Source organism: Cucurbita moschata, unplaced genomic scaffold (assembly GCF_002738365.1).
Source record: "Cucurbita moschata cultivar Rifu unplaced genomic scaffold, Cmos_1.0 Cmo_Scf00018, whole genome shotgun sequence".
In the NCBI taxonomy this organism is placed as follows: Eukaryota; Viridiplantae; Streptophyta; class Magnoliopsida; order Cucurbitales; family Cucurbitaceae; genus Cucurbita; species Cucurbita moschata.
This window is the reverse complement of record NW_019268534.1, coordinates 2,307,863-2,330,557: the sequence shown is the minus strand read 5'-3', so window position 1 is coordinate 2,330,557 and position 22,695 is coordinate 2,307,863. Positions and strand designations below refer to the sequence as shown.

Sequence of the window (22,695 nt, the reverse complement as noted above, 5' to 3'; positions counted from 1 at the left end):
CTTCTACGGAAGTGTAGAAAAATAAATATTATATTTAGAAATTAATTTTAAATTATGTATAAGTAATTTTGAAATTATTAAAATTATTTTGAAATCATTTTAAACATGCATTTAATTTAAAATTATGTTTAGAAAATGTAAAATTAAATGTTATTTGAGTTTACAAGATTAAAAATATGTTTATAGTGGGTTCGTTTTAATTTTTGTTTCTGAACTTCTTAGCCGGTTCAATTTTCGTTTTCGACTTTTGTTATGTCCATTTTGATTGTTCGACTTTTATATTTGTTTTATTTTTAGTTTTAAAATTTTTTAAAAGTAATCGTTTGGATACTTATGATCTAATTTTTACATCTAGCTTTCACTTGTCAAATGGTATCTACAACTAAGAATGTAGTCGGGTTGAGTTGGAAAAATCTTTTAGACGCATTCAGAAATTTTGAATTAGTTGGATTGGTGATCGGAACAATTCGAATAGAGTTTACAACCCAACTCAACTCAACCTTCTATTTTCAAGTTGGGTGGTTGAATTTTTTTTTATTATTAAAAAAATCATAGTTATTCACAGTACTTTTAAATTAATAACTAAAATTTCATAAAATTCAAATATACATCGATCACTCATATTGATTATAAACGCTCAACCTTTTTAAGAGTAAGATAAGATTGAGTTGGACTGTAACCATATGTTCAGCTGTAAAGTGTTAACACGGAATCAGAATTTCATTTTTTCAGATTTGTAAAAATTCAACTCAATCTAAATCTTTTTTTTTTTTTTAACCTAACTAATTGAGTTAAGTAATCTGAGTTAGTTAGGTTATCAAGTCAGATGAACACTCATATCTTAAGGAAAAAAATATTTATTTTTTAAAAGGTAATAAACAACTCCAAAACAAAAATAAATCATTAATAACTCTATAATTATATGGTTTTTTTTTAATTATTTTTCCTTTCCAAATGTACGTAGAATAACCATTATTTTTCAAATGGATTAATTTTTTTAATTTATTTTTATTGGAAAATCCCTTCTAGCAAACCGTATCCATGTAAAATTATTGTGCCACGTGTCAAATAATAAACTATAAACTTTTACCTATTTAATATTCTTATTATTTAAAAGCGAGGAACCAAAATTTTGTAAATAAATAAACCAAAAATAAAAAATCAACCACAAAAATTAGAGTTTGGAATTAATTAATTAATTAGTAGGTCATCAGTCACACCCACTTCCATCCTCCAAACCAAGTGGACACTCAAAAACCAAAGAAAGAATTTCCCCACACACATTACATTGTACCCAAACAATGACTTCCAATCAACAAACTCCCACCCAAATTATTAAAAAAAAGAATAATTTTCGGTCATTTATCACCGGGCTTACGATTGTACGGCACTCGCCTCCCAGCAAGAAGTAAGTTAAGTCAATTCATTCTTGCGTTATCTACAGCCAAACGACATATGCTCGAGTCTCGGTTCAAGTAGAAAGTTTTAGAACACAGGGGCTTTGAAGGCAAAATTTGAGAGATTGTAATTGATGTTATATGTGATGCAAGCAAAAAGACACCAACAACGGCTTCTAGCATATAACTATCGAGTAAGGAGAAGTTGACAGTAAATAAAACCCACTTAAAATAAACTGGATTCGACTATTTGAATAAAGCTTAACCCGCTAAAATACTATAATTTTAATCGAAATGTCACAATGTTGGTCATAGTTATAAAAGGAAAGTAGCTTATTTAGGCCATCTTCCTCCCAAAAGCAACAGAGAAAATTAAGCATTTTCAGCTCACCAAATTGAAACCATTTTATTAACCCAAAACAAAGTGGCAAACAAGAAAGCCATCTTTGCATGCTTTTGGTTGCCTTATATTGCATGACTATTATAACTTAACCTCACCATTTTACCATCAAAGCTTCCTCCATGTTTTCCCATGCAATTCCATTCCTTCATCACAAACCTATGATGGATTCCGGCAACCTCTCCTCCTCCTCCGCCCTGCCCGCTTTGGTTTCCGCTGGAAACTTTGGGCTCTGGCCGCTCCTTGACTTCCAAATCTTGGAGATCTCTTTCGCTCTTTTCGTGTTCTTGGCCATCCATGTCGTTAGACAACAACGACGATATGGCTTGCCTGTTTGGCCGATCGTTGGAATGTTACCATCTCTGATCACAGCAGCACGTGGGAATCTCTACGAATGGATTACTGACCTCCTCCGTCATCATAAGGGTACGTTTCAATTTCGAGGCCCGTGGTTTAGTAGTCTCAATTGTGTAGTCACTGCTGATCCCCGAAACTTGGAGCACCTTCTCAAGACCAAATTTCCTTCCTACCCTAAAGGGCCATTCTTCCGCGACACGGTGAGAGACCTTCTCGGTGATGGAATATTCGGGGCTGACGATGAGACGTGGCAACGACAGAGGAAGGTGGCCAGCATTGAGTTTCACTCGGCGAGGTTCCGACAGATGACGGTGGAGTCGCTGGTGGAGCTCGTGCACTCGAGGTTGGAAACAGTGTTGGAGGATTTCCTGGGACGGAGGACGGCGGTGGACCTGCAGGATGTTCTTCTGAGATTGACGTTTGACAATGTGTGTATGATTGCCTTTGGGGTGGATCCCGGCTGCTTGCGCGGCGGCTTGCCGGAGATTCCATTTGCTAAGGCCTTTGAGGATGCGACTGAAGTCACTGTTCTACGCTTCATCACACCTACGTTCGTATGGAAAATCTTGAGGTATTTACAATAGTGTAATCAAATCATGTTTCAGACAATCTGTTAAGAAAAAACTCTATAATTAGAAGTAATTAACAACTAATTGCTTAATTAATTTACCATTAAGCAGGTACCTGAACTTGGGAGTGGAGAAGAAGCTGAAGCAATCGATACAAGCCGTCGACGAATTTGCAGAGGACGTGATTCAAACACGGAAGAGAGAACTCTCCACGACGGCGCAACCGCAAGCCGAGAACCAAAGATCCGACCTATTAACCGTATTTATGAGGCTAAGAGACGAGCAACGGCGGCCATTCTCCGACAAGTTTCTCAGAGATATTTGCGTCAATTTCATACTCGCCGGAAGAGACACGTCTTCCGTCGCATTGAGTTGGTTCTTCTGGTTGCTCGATCGAAATCCCGACGTGGAGGACAAAATTCTAGCAGAAATTTACAGAATCGTCGGCGAACGAGAAGAGGCCAAAACCAGAGAGTTCCGATTTGATTCGTTAGTGTTCAAACCAGAGGAAATCAAGAAAATGGAGTATTTGCACGCGGCGATTTCCGAAGCCCTAAGATTATATCCATCAGTTCCAGTCGATCACAAAGAGGTAATTAATCACTCATACACATTCCTATTTCGAAAGATTTCAGAAACCTAATCAATTACCTGTCCGATTCAGGTCGTGGAGGACGATGTATTCCCAGACGGAACGATTCTGAAGAAAGGAACAAAAATCATCTACGCTATATACGCGATGGGAAGAATGGAAGCGATTTGGGGGAAAGATTGTCGCGAATTCAAACCTGAGAGATGGATGAAAGACGGTCGGTTCATGAGCGAATCAGCGTATCGATTCACCGCCTTCAACGGCGGTCCTCGGCTGTGTCTGGGAAGGGATTTCGCGTACTATCAAATGAAATACGTCGCCGCCTCGATCATCAGCCGGTACCGGGTGGCGGTGGTGAAGGGGCATCCGGTGGAGCCGAAGCTTGCCCTAACTTTCTACATGAAGGACGGCTTGAAGGTCAATTTGATCAAACGAGAAGAGGGGCAGATTCGGAAATACGTGAAGCTAAATTGACTGAAGCCCTGAAATTCAGTGGGAGTGTTAATAATTTGAAATAATTATAATTTCTTTTTATTATTTTGTTTTTAGATTGGCTGAAAAATATTTATTTTCGTGAAATAGTAAAAAAAAAAAAAAAAAGGAAAATTCGGGGTTGGAATTATATGCTTTGATTAATTATGAGTTTTAGAGCTTAATTAAATTAATTCAGCCTAAATTTAAATATCATTTATTAAATAAAATATCATATTTACCTCAACTTTATTTTATATTTATTAAGCTCTAGCATTACCTAACAGATAAATGTTCGTAATAAAATAATAAATTATCATCGATAAAGAAAATATCAAACTAGCATAATTGTTGCAACCGATTGCAAGAGCAGAACTCTGTCAATTGAGCTATTATATCCCCCGAGACAACTGATACTTCTTCTGTTCTTTTATTATTTTCTTTGGCGTAGTTGGGCCATCCTAAACTTGAACCAGAGACCTCGCACATGACCATAAAGTATGAATGTTAGGACTCAAATGACTTTAATAGTTTTATTTTGAGGCTATACAAAGTGTGAATGTTTGCTGAATCCACCACACCTAAATGGTGTGAAAGTTATCTTATTTATAATCAAATAAATTACAAGGATATGGAAATAGTAATAAATGGAAATAACAATAAATGGAAAGATACCTATAGTAATAAGGCAAATGTTAGATATTTGCCTTATAATAAAATATCAAATATAATATATATGGTAAACTATAATTTATTACTAAATATCCTTAACACCCCACCGCAAGCTAAGCGTCGGATTTAAACGAACGTGAAGCTTGAATCTGAAAAATTCAAAGAGGTTGAGAAACACTTTTCGTGAAGATGTTAACAACCTGGTTCAGAGGAGGCGTAGAGAAACACTTTCTTGGCCATCGAAAACTGCAGAGAGATCGCCGCTCAGCGGCGATGCTGCCTTGGCTTCGGTGAGAATATGTCTAACCCATGAAGAGGGATTGTCGTTTAGCGACGATGCTGACTTGGCTCTGGTGAGAATATGTCTAACCCCAAGAAGTAGAAGGGGAACCCTAGAGCAAGGGACAAAGACAATGTTGAAGCCGGAAGAGTCGCCACATTGGGCGAATGAGCCAATTTTGGCGAGAAGGGCAGCTGGAAGAGTCGCCACATTGGGGCGAAGGAGCCAATTTTGGCGAGAAGGGTGGCGGCAACTTGGTTGGCGAAGATGCCAGTGCGGCGCCCAGATTCCAAAGGTAAATCTCTGCAGAAGGTCGATGGGCTTATTGAGATTCTGTATATTTTCGAAGAGGAATGCTGATGAAGATCCTAAGATTAGGGTTTTTGTGAAGGATGAAGGAAAAATTGGGAAGAAAATGAAAGAGGCTATGTTTGGAAAAGGTGAGGTTGTATGTACAGAGTATGGCGAAGGATGATTTGGAGGTCAAAAAGGTGGAGCCGAAGAATAATCAATCGACTCTGCATGTGACAGCCATGACTGCCCCTGCGGCATCAAAGACAACAGTGGTGGTGGAGAAGAACCGTAGAAGATTTCAAAAGCCATTGAAAAGAAAGGATCTAGGTTGCTAAACCAAAATGACTCTATACCATGTGAATGTTTGCTGAATCCACCCCACCTAAATGGTGTGAAAGTTATCTTATTTATAATCAAATAAATTACAAGGATATAGAAATAGTAATAAATGGAAATAACAATAAATGGAAAGATATCTATAATAATAAGGCAAATGTTAGATATTTGCCTTATAATAAAATATCAAATATAATATATATGGTAAACTATAATTTATTACTAAATATCCTTAACACAAAGCCATGTAAGTTGTATTTGTAAGTGGACTTGAAAATACAGTAAGATGAGCATTTGTGCTTCCTTAGCCAATTGTTATGTTTCTTTGCAATTCTATGTAGTTTAGGTTGCATGTAGAATCATTCAAGCTCGACATGATCAATTTTGGTTGTGGAGTGATTCAAATCTCAAGCAAGTGTTCTTGCCTTGAGATATTTGATCAACAAGAATCATTCAAGCTATTTGATCAACAAGAATCATTCAAGCTAGACATGATCGATCTTACTTGTGGAGTGATTCGAATCTCAAACAATGTTCTTGTTTTGAGATATTGGATCAACAAGGTAATCCGAATCTTACTTCCCTTGTAGTGATTCCTTGTCATATCAAGCGTGCTTGTTCCCCGTTGCAGTTTGATCATTCGATAAGTTACATTTTTTTTTATACGCTCATTCTATTTTTTTTAATATATAAAAAAAAAAAGTGGAAATGTGGAATGCAAGCCCAACTTTCCCAACCAAAAAGCATAAAAAAAAAGTGGTAAATTAATTAAAAGCCTTCTAGAAAACTTTATTTATTTATTTTCTTTTATTTACTTAATTTATTTATTTTAAATTTACCTCTTGAATATTTTTATATTCACTTGCATTGTATTACAAGACACGTGCTAGTCAAATTAGGTCATTCCAAACTTCCACCCAACAAAAATGTAAAAATTCAAAAAATTTCCCAAATTTTATTCTATTTTAATTTTTAACCCAATGTTTCATTTTTATATATTTTTTAAATAAATAATAATTTTAATTATTGCATCTTATTATTTCGCCTAAAATTATTTAAATTTAAATATATATTTATCGTATAGATATTTCACATTACATCGTAACCAAGTTTATGCTATAGAATAAAATGTATTTTTCCAAACATAATCGGGAGAAATTTGAAATACATATCAAGCATAATTAAAAATGATTCAAAAATTTTAATTCCTCTAAAATTTCTTGGATTGATTCTGAGTCTGATTTCTGCAGACAAACCCTTTTAAAACCACTAATTTCTTCTTAAACCCTTCAGAATAGGAATCCGATTCAAAAAATTGAACTGTATCATAATCTTCAATGATTGACCTTAAGCTCGTAACCATAACAATCCAAGCTGCCGTGCATAAAATGGCACATAGTCTTCCCCACGCTACCATGATCACCAACGTTATCATCAAAATTGACATTCCCGCCATCGATTGGTACCTTTGCCTCGTCTCGCCGTTGTTTGGCTTTAACCCGACCCGCATACTTGCTAGCGGTTCCTTGACTTGGTTTATGCGAGGCGGGTGGAGTGATATGGTGGGTGAATGCAGGCTGGTGGATTTCAGATTCTTTTTTGTCGTCGGTGAGGCGGGTTGAGCGAACCGACCTGATCGAAACGACTCGAGTTTTCGAGTTAATGAGAATCTTGATTCACTTCGAGCGCTAGGTTTTTTTGGCGAGTTCCACTGTTCGCAACTTTCACGAATGATTTTTTCGGGAAGGATGTCGTTTTTTACCTAAAATTAAAAAAAAAATACAAAATTAAAATTTTAACGTCACTATAAATAAATTTTAATTTTAGACAAATTAAACAATTTCCAAGAAAATTCACATACATTTTCTGGCCTCGTGACAATCTCCCCGCCGGCACGATTTGTCGCCACCGGCACCGCGACGGTAAAATCTTCATTCGAGTTAAAAGCGGCGGTCGGAGAAATAGATTTTGAGGAGAGCCGGTCGGAATCCGTATTAGACAGGTTGAACTGAACTGACGGCGACGGCGACGGCGGCGGCTGCTTGGAGTGAAACCTCATCCAAGAAATGGGACCTTTCCGGTGAGCGGCGGCAGGTTTGAGAGGCTTAAAGCGACGGTGCTTGCCGGAAAATCCAAAGCAGCAGAGGAAAGGGTGAGGGTTAGATTTGGAATTTGGGGATTTGGCCATGGAAGCGTGAGAAGGTTTTTGGCATACGAGTGCCTTCAAGAACACCATCGCTTCAAGATATATGCGTGTAGCTGTACAAAAGCCATGGCGTTTGGTGGGGTCCACACATGCTGACATGTCAATTATTCAATTTTTTAACTAAATTATTTTATCAAATAACGTGAATTCCAATTTTAATCAAAATTACATTCTAAAAATAAAAAATAAAACTTTGGAAATAATAAACTTTTTTTTTTAATTAAATTTAAAAATATCTCAAATCAAAAAAATATCTAGCAGTGACTATTACAAGTGGTATGCCAGCAAGGATGCCAGATCTCATATTAGTTGGACAGAGAAACAAAATATTTTTTTTTATAAGTGTGTAGAAACCTTTTAGTACCAGAGGAGTTTTAAAACAGTGGGGCTGATAGCAATACGTTACGGATCAAAGCGGACAATATTTGTTAGCGATGAGTTTCTTCTGTTACAAATGGTATTAGAGCTAGACACTTGGCGGTTTACTACCCATGATGATGATACGTAACGAGCCGAAATAAATAATATATATTTTGTTGTTAGTAAACATATGAAATACGGTTCAATTTTGAGTATTAAATTTATGAATTTCAAATTTACGACATGATGAAATACTTCAAATCCCATAGTTTGAAGTGTGTGACGAAAATTCAAATATCGGATCGGATGGAATGAGTTAAGTTAGATATATAATGTTTGTATATATTATAAAGAATTAGTTTGAAAATAAAATATAATAATTAATAGAAAGAAATAAGATATTTAAGTAAGTATTTTGGATGAGCGTTGAAGCGCGTGGAGAGATTATGCAAAATAAAGCTTTGAATGGGAGAGAACGTGAGGGGGAGATGTGACTCCAAATAAAAGCTCTACAAGTTTTGGGATTCGTCGTGAATCCCATGACTCTAAACCTTACCCATCCTCACTTAATTTTAATTAATACAATTTTTTTTTATTAAATATTTTCTTTTTTAATAATATTTTTCGGTCTTTTGTGATGAGAAATTGAACTTCTGACCTTATGTGCATGCCCCTTGTGTCTCGGACTACACACATGTTACAGTGACCGGGACAAAGGGTCATGATCCTACGAAGGTGAGCTGACTCAAAAAACTCGTCCTCTGATCATAGAAATCCAGATCATACATAAAAATAAATAAATAATGGACTAGAGTTAGAGTTAAACTAATTTGAGGGATATAAACTAATTTTTCTCTTTAATAATAAATAATAAAAAAAAAACTTATTTTTTCTTTAAAAAAATAAGATAAAATACCAATGGGCTAGAGTTACCAGAAATTCATACCATACACGTTGGGCCCATAATCATAATTGGGCCAAATATTTGGGCTTGTAATAGACCGTGGGCTAAAGTTATCAGAAATATGGCCCATAATCGGACTGAAATGTCCATAGTTATTCAAGTATAAAAGAGGAGGAATTTTTTGTTTCAATCCGTTTGCCGATTAGGGTTTCTTCGGAGAAGTAGTGAGGTCCAGGGCCCATCATGGTAATCTTCCTTCCACCGGTTTTTTGCTGTTTGTTTGGATTTTCTCACTCTTTTCATGATTCTATCCTGCGTTTGGTGATCGGAATTTAACTTCAACCAGGATGACTGAAGGTTGTTGTTCTTCGTTTTATAATCATATTCTGTTTGATTCCGAACGATGGAAGCTAAAGCCTCGTAAAATTCTTTGTACTCTAGGATAATGGATTGATCAATATCGGAATTGTTTTGGTTTGAAAATAACTTCTAGAGTTGTTTATTGGCATTTATGAAGGGCGTTGTTGGTCTGTAAGAAGGTTATGCTGTTCCTTTCAGTGTGAGTTCTTCTTGTAGCTATGTTGAATTTTTAGGATTGTTAATGCTGTAGATTTGGTTTAAGTGAGACTCGATAGACTAGGTATGGCATTGTAGATTGACTATGAAATTCACTCAAGAATATGTTTGTAATTGTCTTCTCTATTCAAGCATTTTTTGCGCGTTGTTTCCGAATATGTTCTTCTCTACAATAATTTCTGTATAGTAATTTTATGTTTCATGTAGAGTTGTTCTAATGTATGATCTTATAATTCTTTGTTTCTTTTCTGAATGATATTCAACTCTTCTGCTAAACAGGTGAACGTTCCCAAGACAAAGAAGACTTACTGCAAGAGCAAGGAATGCAAAAAGCATACCTTGCACAAGGTTACCCAATATAAGAAGGGTAAGGACAGCCTTGCTGCTCAAGGGAAACGTCGTTACGATCGTAAACAATCAGGATATGGAGGACAGACCAAGCCCGTCTTTCATAAGAAGGTGAAGATCTCTTTCCATGATGGTTGATCTGTTCAACCCAAAACCAGATTTTGTTTATTTTCCTTGAATAAACAATCATGAGAGTTTAACTTTCCTTCCAGGCCAAAACTACGAAGAAGATTGTTCTAAGGTTGCAATGCCAGGGTTGCAAGCATGTGTCACAGCATGCCATTAAGGTGTGTATTCAAAGCAAATTTCTCATTCATTGGTGTCTCTTGTTGATATCAATCAGCTATATGGTTGGATAGATCTCTTATTTTAGTTGTCCTTGAATATGGTTTTCATTAATGCATACCTTATGTTTGTTTGCTATTGCAGAGATGCAAGCATTTTGAGATTGGTGGTGACAAGAAGGGAAAGGGAACTTCTCTTTTTTAGACGCATTAACGTTGTCATTCACCATGTTTTGCTGTCTAGGGAGTCTAAATTGTGGGTTTTTTATTTTTTGTTTGGTTGCTCTGATACTTGGGTACACTTCTACACGTTGAATTTTGTTTAATGTATCACCTTGTTTTGCTGTCAAACTAATTTTCATTCCATATCTGGCTGTCTAGTGAATGCTCATTTAGTTGTCAAACGAATTTGAGTTTTTCTCGCGCTTTGCTATACTACACGACACGAGTGACGAATGATATTGAAGTAGACAGAAGCAGTTGGTTACTCTGTTATTACCGGGGAACTCTTGGTGAGGGACATGCTAGCGGATTTACCATGTAGGAGTATGATGATAAGACGACTCATATTGGAACTCTTGGTGAGGGACATGCTAGCGGATTTACCATGTAGGAGTATGATGATAAGACGACTCATATTGGAACTCTTGGTGAGGGACATGCTAGCGGATTTACCATGTAGGAGTATGATGATAAGACGACTCATATTGGAACTCTTGGTGAGGGACATGCTAGCGGATTTACCATGTAGGAGTATGATGATAAGACGACTCATATTGGAACTCTTGGTGAGGGACATGCTAGCGGATTTACCATGTAGGAGTATGATGATAAGACGACTCATATTGGAACTCTTGGTGAGGGACATGCTAGCGGATTTACCATGTAGGAGTATGATGATAAGACGACTCATATTGGAACTCTTGGTGAGGGACATGCTAGCGGATTTACCATGTAGGAGTATGATGATAAGACGACTCATATTGGAACTCTTGGTGAGGGACATGCTAGCGGATTTACCATGTAGGAGTATGATGATAAGACGACTCATATTGGAACTCTTGGTGAGGGACATGCTAGCGGATTTACCATGTAGGAGTATGATGATAAGACGACTCATATTGGAACTCTTGGTGAGGGACATGCTAGCGGATTTACCATGTAGGAGTATGATGATAAGACGACTCATATTGGAACTCTTGGTGAGGGACATGCTAGCGGATTTACCATGTAGGAGTATGATGATAAGACGACTCATATTGGAACTCTTGGTGAGGGACATGCTAGCGGATTTACCATGTAGGAGTATGATGATAAGACGACTCATATTGGAACTCTTGGTGAGGGACATGCTAGCGGATTTACCATGTAGGAGTATGATGATAAGACGACTCATATTGGAACTCTTGGTGAGGGACATGCTAGCGGATTTACCATGTAGGAGTATGATGATAAGACGACTCATATTATTACTGGGATTACTTCCGAATTTGAGAGAGCAAAAGGAGAATAGAATTACCGAATATCTCTTTTCCGATCTTTTCAATTCTTGATAGATTGATACGGTAGGGAAGTACTTTTCCGACATAAATCGTCTCATCCATAGAAGGTAGAACTATGGTTAATTAGGTGGCAATTTGCAGGCGCTTCCTTATGAAATGAGCTAATTGTGGCAGTAATGTTTTTAAAGAAATTGATGTTCAATCGTGCTTAAAATGGTATTAAGGGGTGTACATGATGAATTTCCCTCACATAGATTACTCAAAATTTCTGGGTTTTTGTTCAAAATCCTTGCTTGAAATCACAAATAAACAAGGCTTAGATGATTGAGCTGCACAAGTGCTAGATCGATCTGCTAGTGGATGATTATCAATCCATTGAAGCTTTGTACCTAGTTGTTGACCTTGGCAACCCATCAAATATCGACTTAGTGACCATTGCAGTTGAGAGTGCTTGAAGATCTGTTTTCAAACTCCAAGATGTAGACCACATGGATGAGGAAGAGTTACCTTTTTCTGTGTCCTGCAAATTACATGTGCTTGATGATCTTCTTCCACCAATCATCATCCCATTACTACCCATAAACGAGCCTCCTCCCACATCATCTGTTAAAATGGGTGTCAATTTACTCACTTCAGTAACCCCATTTGATGTAGCATTGATTCTTGAACCCCCATCCAGTCTCACATCCAAGTTCTTCGTTGTCATTGAAAAACATTCACCATTGCTGATGTAAGTCTTGTTGAAAACGCTATCGGCTGCAATGGAGAAGTCCGCCATGGATTTCTGGCGTCTCCTCACCAGTTTTTCACTCCCTTTGGTCGAGTCGATTGCTCCGGACGGAGCGGATGCGGAAATTATATCGGTGAATTCAACGTTTTCAAAATGAAAACCATTTGCAAAGCTTCTTGATTTTCTATGGCGGTTTTGATGAGGATTATGGGAGGATGCCAGCATGGGATGAGTAGTAGTAGTAGTAGTAGTGCCCCCATGGTTGAATTCCCCTTTTCTGTAGGCAGTGGTTTCACTGGTTGTTGGAATGTTCGCATGATGAGCTTCCGAAGGAGCCTTGAGTTTGGTGGATTTGATTCTCAGTGATTGGAATGAGTCCAACAGATTAAAGGACATGAACCGAGTTGCATTTCGCTCACAATTACTGTTCCTGTAGAAAGCTCACACATGAGCAGAGATTTACGGGAATATTATATGCATGAATACCCCCACACACCAAATAACTAACTTCAAACCAAAATCATGCAACCTAATTAATTATATAATTGTTTTCGGTGGTGGGTACTCCAAGATATGTTTGTATTGACCCGTTACAGGTTGAACTATCCTCAAATTGATAAATGAGTGACAAATGTAATCAAGGATCAATCCAAGTGGGTGACAGGAGGAGAATCAACTTTTAAGTGGGGATCAAGAGATTAGATTTACAACCACTAGCGGGAGAACATGAGATCTTGGAGAAGGGAACGAAACATTTTTTATAAGCTGTGGGACCTTTCCCTAACACAAGTTTTAAAAACCTTGAAGGGAAGTCTGAAATGAAAAGTCTAAAGAGGACAATGCAGTAGACTTGGACGATTACCGAAAATCAAACTAGATTGGCACTAATTATGAAACTATCAACCTAACATAAATGAAGCAGTTGGGGTGAGGGATCAAGTTGAATTATGCTTAAATTGACAAATGAGTGACAAATGTAATCAAGGATCAACTCGAGTGAGTGGCAGGAGGAGAATCAACTTTTAAGTGAGGGATCAAGAGATTAGATTTACAAGTACTAGAGGGAGAATGTGAGATCTTGGAGAAGGGAACGAAACAGTTTTTATAAGGGCGTGGGACCTCTCCCTAGCACACATTTTAAAATCCTTGAAGCCTGAAATGAAAAGTCTAAAGAGCACAATATTTGCTAGTGGTAAGCTTCGGCAATTACCGAAAATCAGATTAGATTGGCACTAATTGTGAAACTCTCAACATAACAAAAATGAGTAGTTGAGGTGGGGCAGGGAATCAAGTTGAACTATGCTCAAATTGACAAATGTAATCAAAGATCAACCTGAGTGAGTAGAATCAACTTTTAGGTTGGGATCAAAAGATTAGATTTACAAGTACTAGAGGGAGAATGTGAGATCTTGGAGAACGGAAAGAAGCATTCTTTATAAGGGTGTGAGACCTCTCCCTAGCACACGTTTTAAAACCTAGAATGAAAAGTTTAAATAGGACAATATTTGTTAGGGGTAGGCTTGAGCGATTACCGAAAATCAGATTAGATTGGCACTAATTGTGAAACTCAAACAGTTTACACTATTCACGTATGAAACCAGAGAAAACAAACCTGGAAATGTCAAGATCCTTGGATAAGTGAGGGGAAGGGAACTTTCCAGGAGTTGGAATCTGTAGAGATTTGAGAGCAAACATTTGATGGTCTGTAACCAATGAGTTCATTCTCTTGATGTCCGAGACCTAATATATATACATAATTATGTTGTTACTAAACGCATAGAACATATTTGATAGATTGTGATCGGAGTTGAGGGTAATCGTGATATGATAAATCATGAGAAGTAGAAAATTAAGTTCTTCCAGTATAGTTTTTTTATTCGACTAATTTATTAGATACAAAATAAAATAAAAAATGTTTAAGATCCTATAAAATTTAAATTTATTAAAAGAACTATAAATTGAAATCGGATACTTCCAAAAATTTTGTAAAACAATTTAAATTTTGAAGTTCTACTTATTTTAGGTATTACTTTCTGCATTTAAATCCAGAATATGTGAACAGCGTCCTCCAATTGTCAGATGTAGATCAACTTTAATCAACAAAGCAAGACATGAAAGAAACGAACAAATCAACAATAAACAATCTCAGAGCATAATTACCTCGACGCCGTACTTGATGGCAATCCCGGCAAGAGTATCGTACTTCGAAACAGGGTGCTCGATGAAGCCGACGCCTGAAAACAATGAAATCGACGACAAATCTGTAGAGCTCGGTTCATCGATGTCCATGTTATTTTGCGTCCGATTCATACCACCGTTGCTATGAAGAAGATTGCAATCACGATTTTCGTCGTAACTTCCCCTTCCTTTTTCCATCCGCTCCTCTCAAATTCACCATCCAGAATCCATTGATAAACAGAACAAGGTGAAAAAAATGAGATCTAGAATAAACAGAACGAGGATTTAGGAGGAACAATAATCGCGTGCGTCATGGAAGAATTTTCAAAACTAGCAGAAAATGGAAATCGAGAGATCGCTCAACGTATTCTATAATCTTCTTAAAGATAAATGTGGCAAAATCCTCGACGAATTCATCTGGATCAACGTCGTCCCCAAATTTTCCGGGAAAGAGAAAGAAACTAACCTCATTTTCCTCCGTTCATCTCCAATCACAAACGAATTTCATGCACTTACATTGCACTCTTCCATCAAATTCAACAAAGATGAGATTGGAGAACTCAGAAACTTCAAAGATTTTCGACTCATCTGATTATTTTGTTGTGTTCACCAGAATTGCGATTCAACAATGGCGTAAAATTTTCCCGCGCCCTTTTTATATGTTTCGAAATCAACGTTGGTTTTAAATTGGAGAACGCAATCGAAGCCTCACATTTGGCAATTTTGTAAAATTAATTTATTTTTAGTATTTAAATTATTTAAATATTTTAAAAATGCAAATTACACCAATGAAATTTTAGGAGAACTTTAACATTAAAATAGTCAATTACCCATTTGTGAAGGTTATAATATACAGCAATGGCTATGCTTAAAAAAAAAAAAAAGTAAAAACATTATTTTATTCAAAAATATTTTATAAATTATATTAAAATATAGATATTGAATTGATAAAAATACCCATAAATTTAAAATAAAAAAAAATACCCTTATTTTATATGGAAATGGAAATCATTTAAAAATATTTAAAAAAATACTCTTCCATTTTTAAAAATTTAATTAATAATTTTTTTTTTAAGATTCAAAAAACACGTTTAAATTTTTTAAAAAGAAAATTAAAATACTCTTATGGTTGGTATACATTTCAAAAATACTTACCCAAAAATTGATTTATCTTATTATTAATCAATAATTTCGTATAGAGTTAGAATGTCCCTAAAAAATTGCAAATACTAATTTGTTAAGAACTAATCGGATTGAAGCTATAGCATCATCATTCGCTGGAAACGAAATATCTACGAGATTCATGTCACAATTTGTATCAATTAAACAAATAGTTGGAATTCCCAACGTGATACATTCTTGAAGAGCCCGATATTCTTCTTGTTGATCAACGATTATTGTAATATCGGGTAACCCCGTCATATATTTAATTTCACCCAGATATGTTTGCAGGTGAGATAATTGTCTCTTCAACATAGCGGCATCCCTTTTTAGAAGACGGTTGAGTCCCCCTGACTTTTGTTCCGTTCTCAAGTCCCTAAACTTATGAAATCTCGTTTCGGTAGTAGACCAATTTGTAACATCCCCAAGCCACTTTTTATTAACATAATGACACTGAGCCTTTGTTGCAGCCCGGGCTACTGAATCCGCTGCTTTATTTTAAAACTTAAATTAAGTTTGGAGATAATCAATAAATGATATAGTCTTTTAAGTTTTGATTTCTATATAAAATTCTAAAAATATATATACTTCAAAGATAAGTAGTAAACTTTGATGAAAGTAATAATGCAACATTTCTTGAAGTAAGAAGATGAGAGATGGCAGAAGTTGCAAATTTGAACTAAAAAGAAAGAATATAAATTTTGTCTGGAACAGAGAGAGAAAATTGAAAAGAGAAGGAGAGAAATCTCTCTTCAATCTCACTTATTGAAAAGTTATCTAATCAAATCTAATCTAAATAACTAAATCAAATCTAATCTTAACCGTTCCATCCCGGTGTTAAATTGACAAGATGGCTGAAATCAAAAGAGCAAATGCAAAGGAATCCCCAAATCTGAGTTTATATCATTGTTATAATTGGGGAATTGAAATGTACAGTAATGTTCTATAAAAATCAAAGGACGAAAAAACATCTACAACTTCCAAATTCATCATTGTTGAATGGGCATATGAACAAGTATACATTTAAATTACAAATATTAACAAGAATGAAAACTATATATGAAATTGACTCTTTCGAATGAAAGCGTCTTCAGAAATGCAAAAAACGAGGAAAGATACGAAACTCGGTAGCATTAGTACCTCATCCCATCATCCGAAGCAAGAATGCAGCTATGATTTAATGATACAAAATTTCGATCGCAAGCATCATATAGAATCTGATTCTGTAACCTGAGTAAGAACAGTGTCGAAAAGTTAAGGCACCGTTTGATAATCATTTGGTTTTGAAGTTAACCCTATAAACATTACTCCCACCTTTCGGTTCTGTTTTGGTGTCAAAAGTTTATGAGTGTTTTCAAAATCAAAGCAAAAATATTAGAAAATAGAAAACATAATCAAACAGATCCACATCACAATTACAATGAACATTTTAACACTGTGCTCCAAATTTCAATTGATTATGGCCAATAATTTTTCTTCTTTTTACAAGCAGGAGAATTAAACAGTGACACCAAGTGGCTAAGAGGCTATGATGAAGAAAATTCAAAGAGAAGCAGGAAAAGGGGGATATGTACTAATTACCGAGTAAAATCTCAAGCTTCAACCAAGATATTGAAGTAACACCCCGTCATTTCCGAGCACAAAGCCTTTCTTATCGTTTATAAACCTGCGGAGATGTATATAGATTAAAATCGAAAATTTGTGAAGGTAAATCGAAAGTACAGAATTCATGCTCACTACTAAACTCATCGCCCTAAATTTCTTTGGCAAAATTATAGTACAATTGCATTGTATTTGCAGCCTGATCGGAAGAGTTGGGCTTTTCTTGGCAACACAACTTGATATTATTCTAATGCCAAGTGTGAGAAAGCACTTCGAGTGTTTTAAAAAAATTAATATTATTTTCAAGTATGTAACTAGGCACTATGAAGTTTCTGAAAAGTGCTTTCAACATGTTAAGAACATTTTTCACCTCCCAAAATTGATCCCAAACTCACCCGGAAAGACCCTAAAGAAGATGCAAGGTATAGATGTGATAGACCAAGTCCACCACTAGCAGATATTGTGAACGTTGGATCTCCAAAGGGATAGATTGTGAGATCCCACGTTGATTGGAGAGGGGAACAAAACACTCCTTATAAAGCTGTGGAAACATCACCCTTACAGACGCGTTTTAAAACCTTGAGGCTGACGGCAATATGTAAAAGACTAAAGTGGACAATATCTGCTAGCAGCGGGCGCAAGCTCACTTGGACTATTACAATGGTTCTTCTTCTAACACTTTATTCATCAGAGGGAGACAGCCATTGAAAGAGAATTCATAAACGGAATTCATAAAGGGATGATCTATGAAGTAAGCACTTGAATAGGAGGTAGTTTCAAATTTCAAAAATTGTAAAACAAACTCAAGTTTACAGGATGATCATACTCACTTTACAGAGTAAAGGTTGGCTGCAATATTGTCAGCTGCTTTATCACGGGTCCATGTCCTGCCACCATTTGTAGTTTTCAGAAGTACTCCACTTCCTCCAGCTGCCCAAGCCTCTTCCTGTACAGCACGTGTAATCAAAAACTAAATAATCATATTGAGGCTTCTGTCTGGCCCTTCCCTTATGTAATTGTTTATGCAAATCAACGAAATTCATTAAGTTCGCCTCCAAGAAGGTCAACTTTAGCTATTTACAACAAAGAAATTCAGATTTCTATCTCAATCACAATATTAGCAGAAGTCTTCAAATATGAATGCAGACGCACAAAAGTATAGGCATTTTAGTGATCTTAAAAGATTACCTGTGAACGAAAACCAACATCTAATATGCCAAAACCTCGGCTTTGAACTGGAACTTCTTCAAACTCCTCACTGATCTGTTATATTAAACATATTGAATTCAACAAGCAGATAATATATAACATGAGTTGGCTGAGAGGTCTAGCTGAAACTCTGGGAAGTAACAGTGTAGATATATCCTATACAATGACAGTCTAGAACTTACTTGTCACTCTATTTTCAAGAAAATCATGAATATGATGAAAAATTAGTTCTGTTCAAATGCTATGTTTTCATCATTTTGATTAAGAAAAGAAAAAACTGCAAAAAAAATTCTAATAGAAGCAAATCTGAAAAGCATCGTGTTTATAGGATTCCACTATTGAGTTATTATGCAACCAAAAGCCTAAAGCTCCAACCTCATATACAATATTCAATGCTTGAGTAACTAGTAAAAATCAAACCATATTGCAACTGTAAACCATTCTTCATATTTTCCATTAGGGTGGCTGGACGAGAAACGCAAATAAACGGTCCTCAACTTTACTTACCCCTGTCCCTTTACTAAGAAAAAGTCCTCCTCCACGAACAAGAAGCCAAAGACCACCATCAGCTCTCCACCCCATATTCTGAATCCTCCTTGCAATAGCTCTATTATGTGGCTGCCAGAATGGCTGGCATTGCAAATAAAACCAAGTTTTTAAGTCGTACAAATATGGCGATTAAGCCCCACAAGAAACTCATCACTCAACAGTTTATTTAGCAGGAGCAAACTGCCTTCACAACCAGTTGAAAGCAATACACTTAGAGGTAGAGAGACAAAGAGTAAAAGAAATACAGAAGTTAAACCTGCCCGGGCTCCCAGGTGAGATAGAAGTTACCACGACTTGAAACAGCTACATAACGCCCATCGGGAGAGCGATTGACAGTGTTAAAGGTTCCAGTGTAATAGCTTGCACCACTTATACCACTAGAAACGGTTCTGAAAAAGGTAAAGAAACCATATTAGCATTTCATAATCGGGATTGAATTTTTCCTTTTAATGAGCTAAACTAGTGAACTGTGGCCCAAATGATTCCCTGTCACAAGCAGCCAGTAAAATCTTATCAGTTATCAGCCTATGAATTATTCCACGACGGTTTCAAGGTAAAATTCTAAACAACGAGGCTTTTGTCTTCAACACTAATAGAATAGAAAATTCTCTCCTGCAGAAGCTCACCTATTAAGAGTGGCAGAAACAGTCTCCTGAACCGCAGCCTTCCAGTTATAACCCTTGTTTGATGTAACATAAATTGCACCTTCATCAGTAACCATCTCCGCACTTTTTTCTCCAGTTGCTTTAATGTAGACCTGAAGGTTTTAGAGTAGAATTACCCACTTTAGAGTTTAATATAAGCACTTTCTGGCAGAAATGAACAGATTAATTTATACCTGTAGATATACTTAAAACAATCAAAATTTCCATCTTAATTTGTAATGAGCACATGTAACCGCTCAAGCCTACAGTTAGCAAATATTGTCCTCTTTCGGCTTTTCCTTCTGGGCTTCCCCTCAAGGTTTTAAAACACGTCTGTTATGGAGAGGTTTCCACACCCTTATAACTTATAAGAAATGCTTCGTAACCCTCTCCAACACATGTGGGATCTCACAACCCATTTTTTGTTGCTGTGAATAATAGGTTCGTGCTCCTATGGTCTTAACTTAGCGACATGAAATGAGCATTATAACTACATTTGCTAAAGAAAAGGCTAAAGCGTATCATTCAACCGACCAAGCATTTGAGGATAGTCTAAAAATAGAACAAACAAAAATTCAAGCATGGTCATATTTGAAATAGTAATTTACCATATCTCCAGGAAGCTGAGCGCTAAGAGGTATCCTTTCCCAACTTTCTCCAGCATCCGAAGTGTACAACAGAATTGCAGGCTTGCCAACAATCCATCCTTCCTTTCCTTTGAAGCTAATAGCATTAAACCGGTAGTTAAAGTCTTCTTCTTCGGCTGAGGGTATTGAACGCGGAGCCCATGTTCTTCCACCATCTTTCGTCTCTAAAATGGTTTGCCTAGTCCCCAAAAGGAAGCCTGCATTGGTCTGTAAGTGTCAAATGATTTCATGGCATATTATTGGCGAACGAGAAATTACAAATTACAACAGTCAGGAGCCTTTACAAAATCCGTAATCCCCAACAATGTAGATAAGAACATATGAACAAAAAATGAACATCAGAAATGTAGATCAAAACATATGAACAAAAAATGAACATCAGAAATTTCTTTCCACAAATTCAATTAGTCACCAAATCCCCAGCTCGCCACCCCCAAAAAAATTCTTGATGAAGAAACTGATATAAAAATAATTGGAAAGCTTCACAAGACCAGCTTAACTTAACTAGAATAGAGTTCAAGTCCTAAGAGACGACAAAACAACAGACAATTAAACGTTCTAATAACTGTTTAATGTACAAATGTTCATAAACTCCAGATGTTTCCAACAATTAATTACAATGAGCAGTGAGCTCCCAAATTGCGACTCGAAAAAATCGGAGCAAAAAAAAACAAATACAAAATTCTCGTGCATTTCTTAATCAATGAACAATCAGGAAAAAGAAAACCAAAGCAATCGAAACTAACCACGGTCCAAATCATCGGGCACAAAAGCAATGTCGAGAAGGACAACGCCAGGATCTATAGGAAGGTAAAGTCTCTCCCACTCCGATAGAGATTCTTCAGACTTCGCCGGTGGTACGGGAGCAATAAACGGAGAAAGCGACAGAGAGACCGTGGCCGCCGTCTCAGCAACAAACTGGCGGCGATTGATGATAGAATTCTGAAGAGAGGCTTTGGGAGTGGTTGAAGAGAGGGAATGGCGTGGAGAAGTGGAAGCAAAGAGAGAGGAGGACCATGAAGGTTTGAGGAGTTGTTGCAGAGTCGCCATTGTAGAGAAAAGGAAAGGAGCAGAGAAGAGTTGGCCGACCTCTTATCTCTCACGTTATCCAATACAATTTCTCTCAACGGCTTCGCGGGTGATTTTGAAGCGTCTTGGAACACAAATAGATAAGTTTTAAAGAAATAAATATTAAAAAGAAGAAAGCACAGAACATAGGGGGATGTAGCTCAGATGGTAGAGCGCTCGCTTAGCATGCGAGAGGTACGGGGATCGATACCCCGCATCTCCAAATCATTTTATTTTTCTCCAAATTGTTTGTGAAAATTTAAAAAAATAGTGAGTGAATTTTGATAAGATTTACATAAAAAATGGTCAAATTTAGAGGTAAAAATTAGTTTTTCCTCATTAAAAATAGCTATCCGAAGACTTATTTATATATAAGAAAGTAAAGTAGTTAATATAATAAAAACAAGGAGATTTTGAGCTTTATTTTAAATGAAATTAAATAAAAAATAGTTACAAATTACCTATAATTTGTAGAAATTAATATTGGCTAAAAAAAAATAATGATCATAACCATATAACATATTTTATATTTATTTTTAATAAAATCCTTGTTTCTAGAACTAATAGTAGCTAAACTAATTTAATTATTATTTTCCAAATTTTAAGGGTGGTTGACCTTAAGCTCTTATATACATATATATATATATATATATAATTTTAAATTAATTGAAAATTTTACATTTATGACATATTTGAGTCTCTTTTTTTTTTATATATATATACTTTAACATGGGTTAAATTATATACATTCAATTAATATGATTAAATCTTTGTCAAATAAATAAAACATTTTTTTTTTCTTTTTATTATTATTATTATTATTTTGAGGAAGTACACGTACTTAATTTTGGTTGGTTAGATAAGAACTTAAAATATTATTTTAATTAATTTTTTTTAATAAATCACACGGTCTTCTCCTGTCACCCAATCAAATAACAGATAAGCCGCCTAACATTCCATATCCAAAGAACCAAAAGGGAAAAAAAATAAAAAAAAATAAATATATACACACGCCTTTGGATTTTATTCCAAATTCCCAATAAATAAATTAATATTGCTTCCAAAAGTCAGATCACAGTCAACGATGAAACTCCATCAAAACAATCTTGGCGCAATGGACGGTCCAGATGAAATGGCAGACCACAATTAAAAAATGACCGAAACGACACTTCATATTTGCGCCCCACTAAGTCCAATTCCATAGAAACGACGTGAGGGCCTTGATCCGACAGTGTCGTAAAGCATCCCTTCTTCTTCTTCTTCAACAACGTGAAGGCTACCACTAAATAAATAAATTCCAATTTCTGTTATAAAAGGCAAATGAAAATTTGAAATCTGCAAAAATAACAAATTGAAACT

At 36.0% G+C, this 22,695-nt stretch overlaps 5 protein-coding genes and 1 non-coding gene across 6 annotated transcripts; 3 read left to right on the top strand and 3 right to left on the bottom strand.

The window, feature by feature from the left end:
• The first annotated feature begins 1,898 nt into the window (after window positions 1–1,898).
• Window positions 1,899–3,861, top strand: LOC111456469 (cytochrome P450 86B1-like). Its single transcript, XM_023098334.1, has 3 exons — window positions 1,899–2,725; window positions 2,835–3,315; window positions 3,388–3,861. The coding sequence occupies exons 1-3, from the start codon at window positions 1,920–1,922 to the stop codon at window positions 3,787–3,789; spliced, it is 1,689 nt and encodes a 562-aa protein (XP_022954102.1). The 5' UTR covers window positions 1,899–1,919; the 3' UTR covers window positions 3,790–3,861.
• A 2,676-nt stretch (window positions 3,862–6,537) lies between these two features.
• On the bottom strand, window positions 6,538–7,568 carry LOC111456417. Its single transcript, XM_023098267.1, has 2 exons — window positions 7,230–7,568; window positions 6,538–7,130 (listed from the first exon to the last, which is right to left on the bottom strand). The coding sequence occupies exons 1-2, from the start codon at window positions 7,554–7,556 to the stop codon at window positions 6,579–6,581; spliced, it is 879 nt and encodes a 292-aa protein (XP_022954035.1). The 5' UTR covers window positions 7,557–7,568; the 3' UTR covers window positions 6,538–6,578.
• A 1,457-nt stretch (window positions 7,569–9,025) lies between these two features.
• On the top strand, window positions 9,026–10,406 carry LOC111456227 (60S ribosomal protein L44). Its single transcript, XM_023098041.1, has 4 exons — window positions 9,026–9,084; window positions 9,694–9,873; window positions 9,975–10,049; window positions 10,192–10,406. Exons 1-4 carry the CDS (start codon window positions 9,082–9,084, stop codon window positions 10,249–10,251), a joined length of 318 nt encoding a protein of 105 aa, XP_022953809.1. The 5' UTR covers window positions 9,026–9,081; the 3' UTR covers window positions 10,252–10,406.
• Window positions 10,407–11,798: 1,392 nt separating this feature from the next.
• Window positions 11,799–15,048, bottom strand: LOC111456405. The gene is made up of 3 exons (XM_023098250.1): window positions 14,439–15,048; window positions 13,891–14,018; window positions 11,799–12,708 (listed from the first exon to the last, which is right to left on the bottom strand). The coding sequence occupies exons 1-3, from the start codon at window positions 14,652–14,654 to the stop codon at window positions 11,916–11,918; spliced, it is 1,137 nt and encodes a 378-aa protein (XP_022954018.1). The 5' UTR covers window positions 14,655–15,048; the 3' UTR covers window positions 11,799–11,915.
• Window positions 15,049–16,492: 1,444 nt separating this feature from the next.
• LOC111455799 (photosystem II stability/assembly factor HCF136, chloroplastic-like) lies at window positions 16,493–21,391 on the bottom strand. Its single transcript, XM_023097413.1, has 9 exons — window positions 21,015–21,391; window positions 20,230–20,465; window positions 19,604–19,734; window positions 19,234–19,366; window positions 18,936–19,058; window positions 18,408–18,482; window positions 18,050–18,165; window positions 17,199–17,283; window positions 16,493–16,847 (listed from the first exon to the last, which is right to left on the bottom strand). The coding sequence occupies exons 1-8, from the start codon at window positions 21,316–21,318 to the stop codon at window positions 17,217–17,219; spliced, it is 1,185 nt and encodes a 394-aa protein (XP_022953181.1). The 5' UTR covers window positions 21,319–21,391; the 3' UTR covers window positions 16,493–16,847; window positions 17,199–17,216.
• Window positions 21,392–21,486: 95 nt separating this feature from the next.
• On the top strand, window positions 21,487–21,559 carry TRNAA-AGC. The gene has a single exon. It is a non-coding gene; the product is annotated as a tRNA-Ala (tRNA).
• Window positions 21,560–22,695: the final 1,136 nt, after the last annotated feature.

Excerpts from the sequence above, each read along its gene's own strand:
- LOC111456469 (XM_023098334.1), top strand. The coding sequence starts at position 1,920 with ATGTTTTCCCATGCAATTCCATTCCTTCATCACAAACCTATGATGGAT. Across the intron at positions 2,726-2,834 it reads TTCGTATGGAAAATCTTGAG|GTACCTGAACTTGGGAGTGG; the intron begins GTATTTACAATA and ends ACCATTAAGCAG. Across the intron at positions 3,316-3,387 it reads TTCCAGTCGATCACAAAGAG|GTCGTGGAGGACGATGTATT; the intron begins GTAATTAATCAC and ends TGTCCGATTCAG.
- LOC111456417 (XM_023098267.1), bottom strand. The coding sequence starts at position 7,556 with ATGGCCAAATCCCCAAATTCCAAATCTAACCCTCACCCTTTCCTCTGC. Across the intron at positions 7,131-7,229 it reads TTGTCACGAGGCCAGAAAAT|GTAAAAAACGACATCCTTCC; the intron begins GTATGTGAATTT and ends TTTTAATTTTAG.
- LOC111456227 (XM_023098041.1), top strand. Across the intron at positions 9,874-9,974 it reads AGCCCGTCTTTCATAAGAAG|GCCAAAACTACGAAGAAGAT; the intron begins GTGAAGATCTCT and ends CTTTCCTTCCAG. Across the intron at positions 10,050-10,191 it reads TGTCACAGCATGCCATTAAG|AGATGCAAGCATTTTGAGAT; the intron begins GTGTGTATTCAA and ends TTGCTATTGCAG.
- LOC111456405 (XM_023098250.1), bottom strand. The coding sequence starts at position 14,654 with ATGGAAAAAGGAAGGGGAAGTTACGACGAAAATCGTGATTGCAATCTT. Across the intron at positions 14,019-14,438 it reads CCATCAAGTACGGCGTCGAG|GTCTCGGACATCAAGAGAAT; the intron begins GTAATTATGCTC and ends TATATATATTAG. Across the intron at positions 12,709-13,890 it reads AAGGATCTTGACATTTCCAG|GAACAGTAATTGTGAGCGAA; the intron begins GTTTGTTTTCTC and ends AGCTTTCTACAG.
- LOC111455799 (XM_023097413.1), bottom strand. The coding sequence starts at position 21,318 with ATGGCGACTCTGCAACAACTCCTCAAACCTTCATGGTCCTCCTCTCTC. Across the intron at positions 19,735-20,229 it reads CTCAGCTTCCTGGAGATATG|GTCTACATTAAAGCAACTGG; the intron begins GTAAATTACTAT and ends TAAAACCTTCAG. Across the intron at positions 19,059-19,233 it reads TCACCTGGGAGCCCGGGCAG|CCATTCTGGCAGCCACATAA; the intron begins GTTTAACTTCTG and ends TTGCAATGCCAG.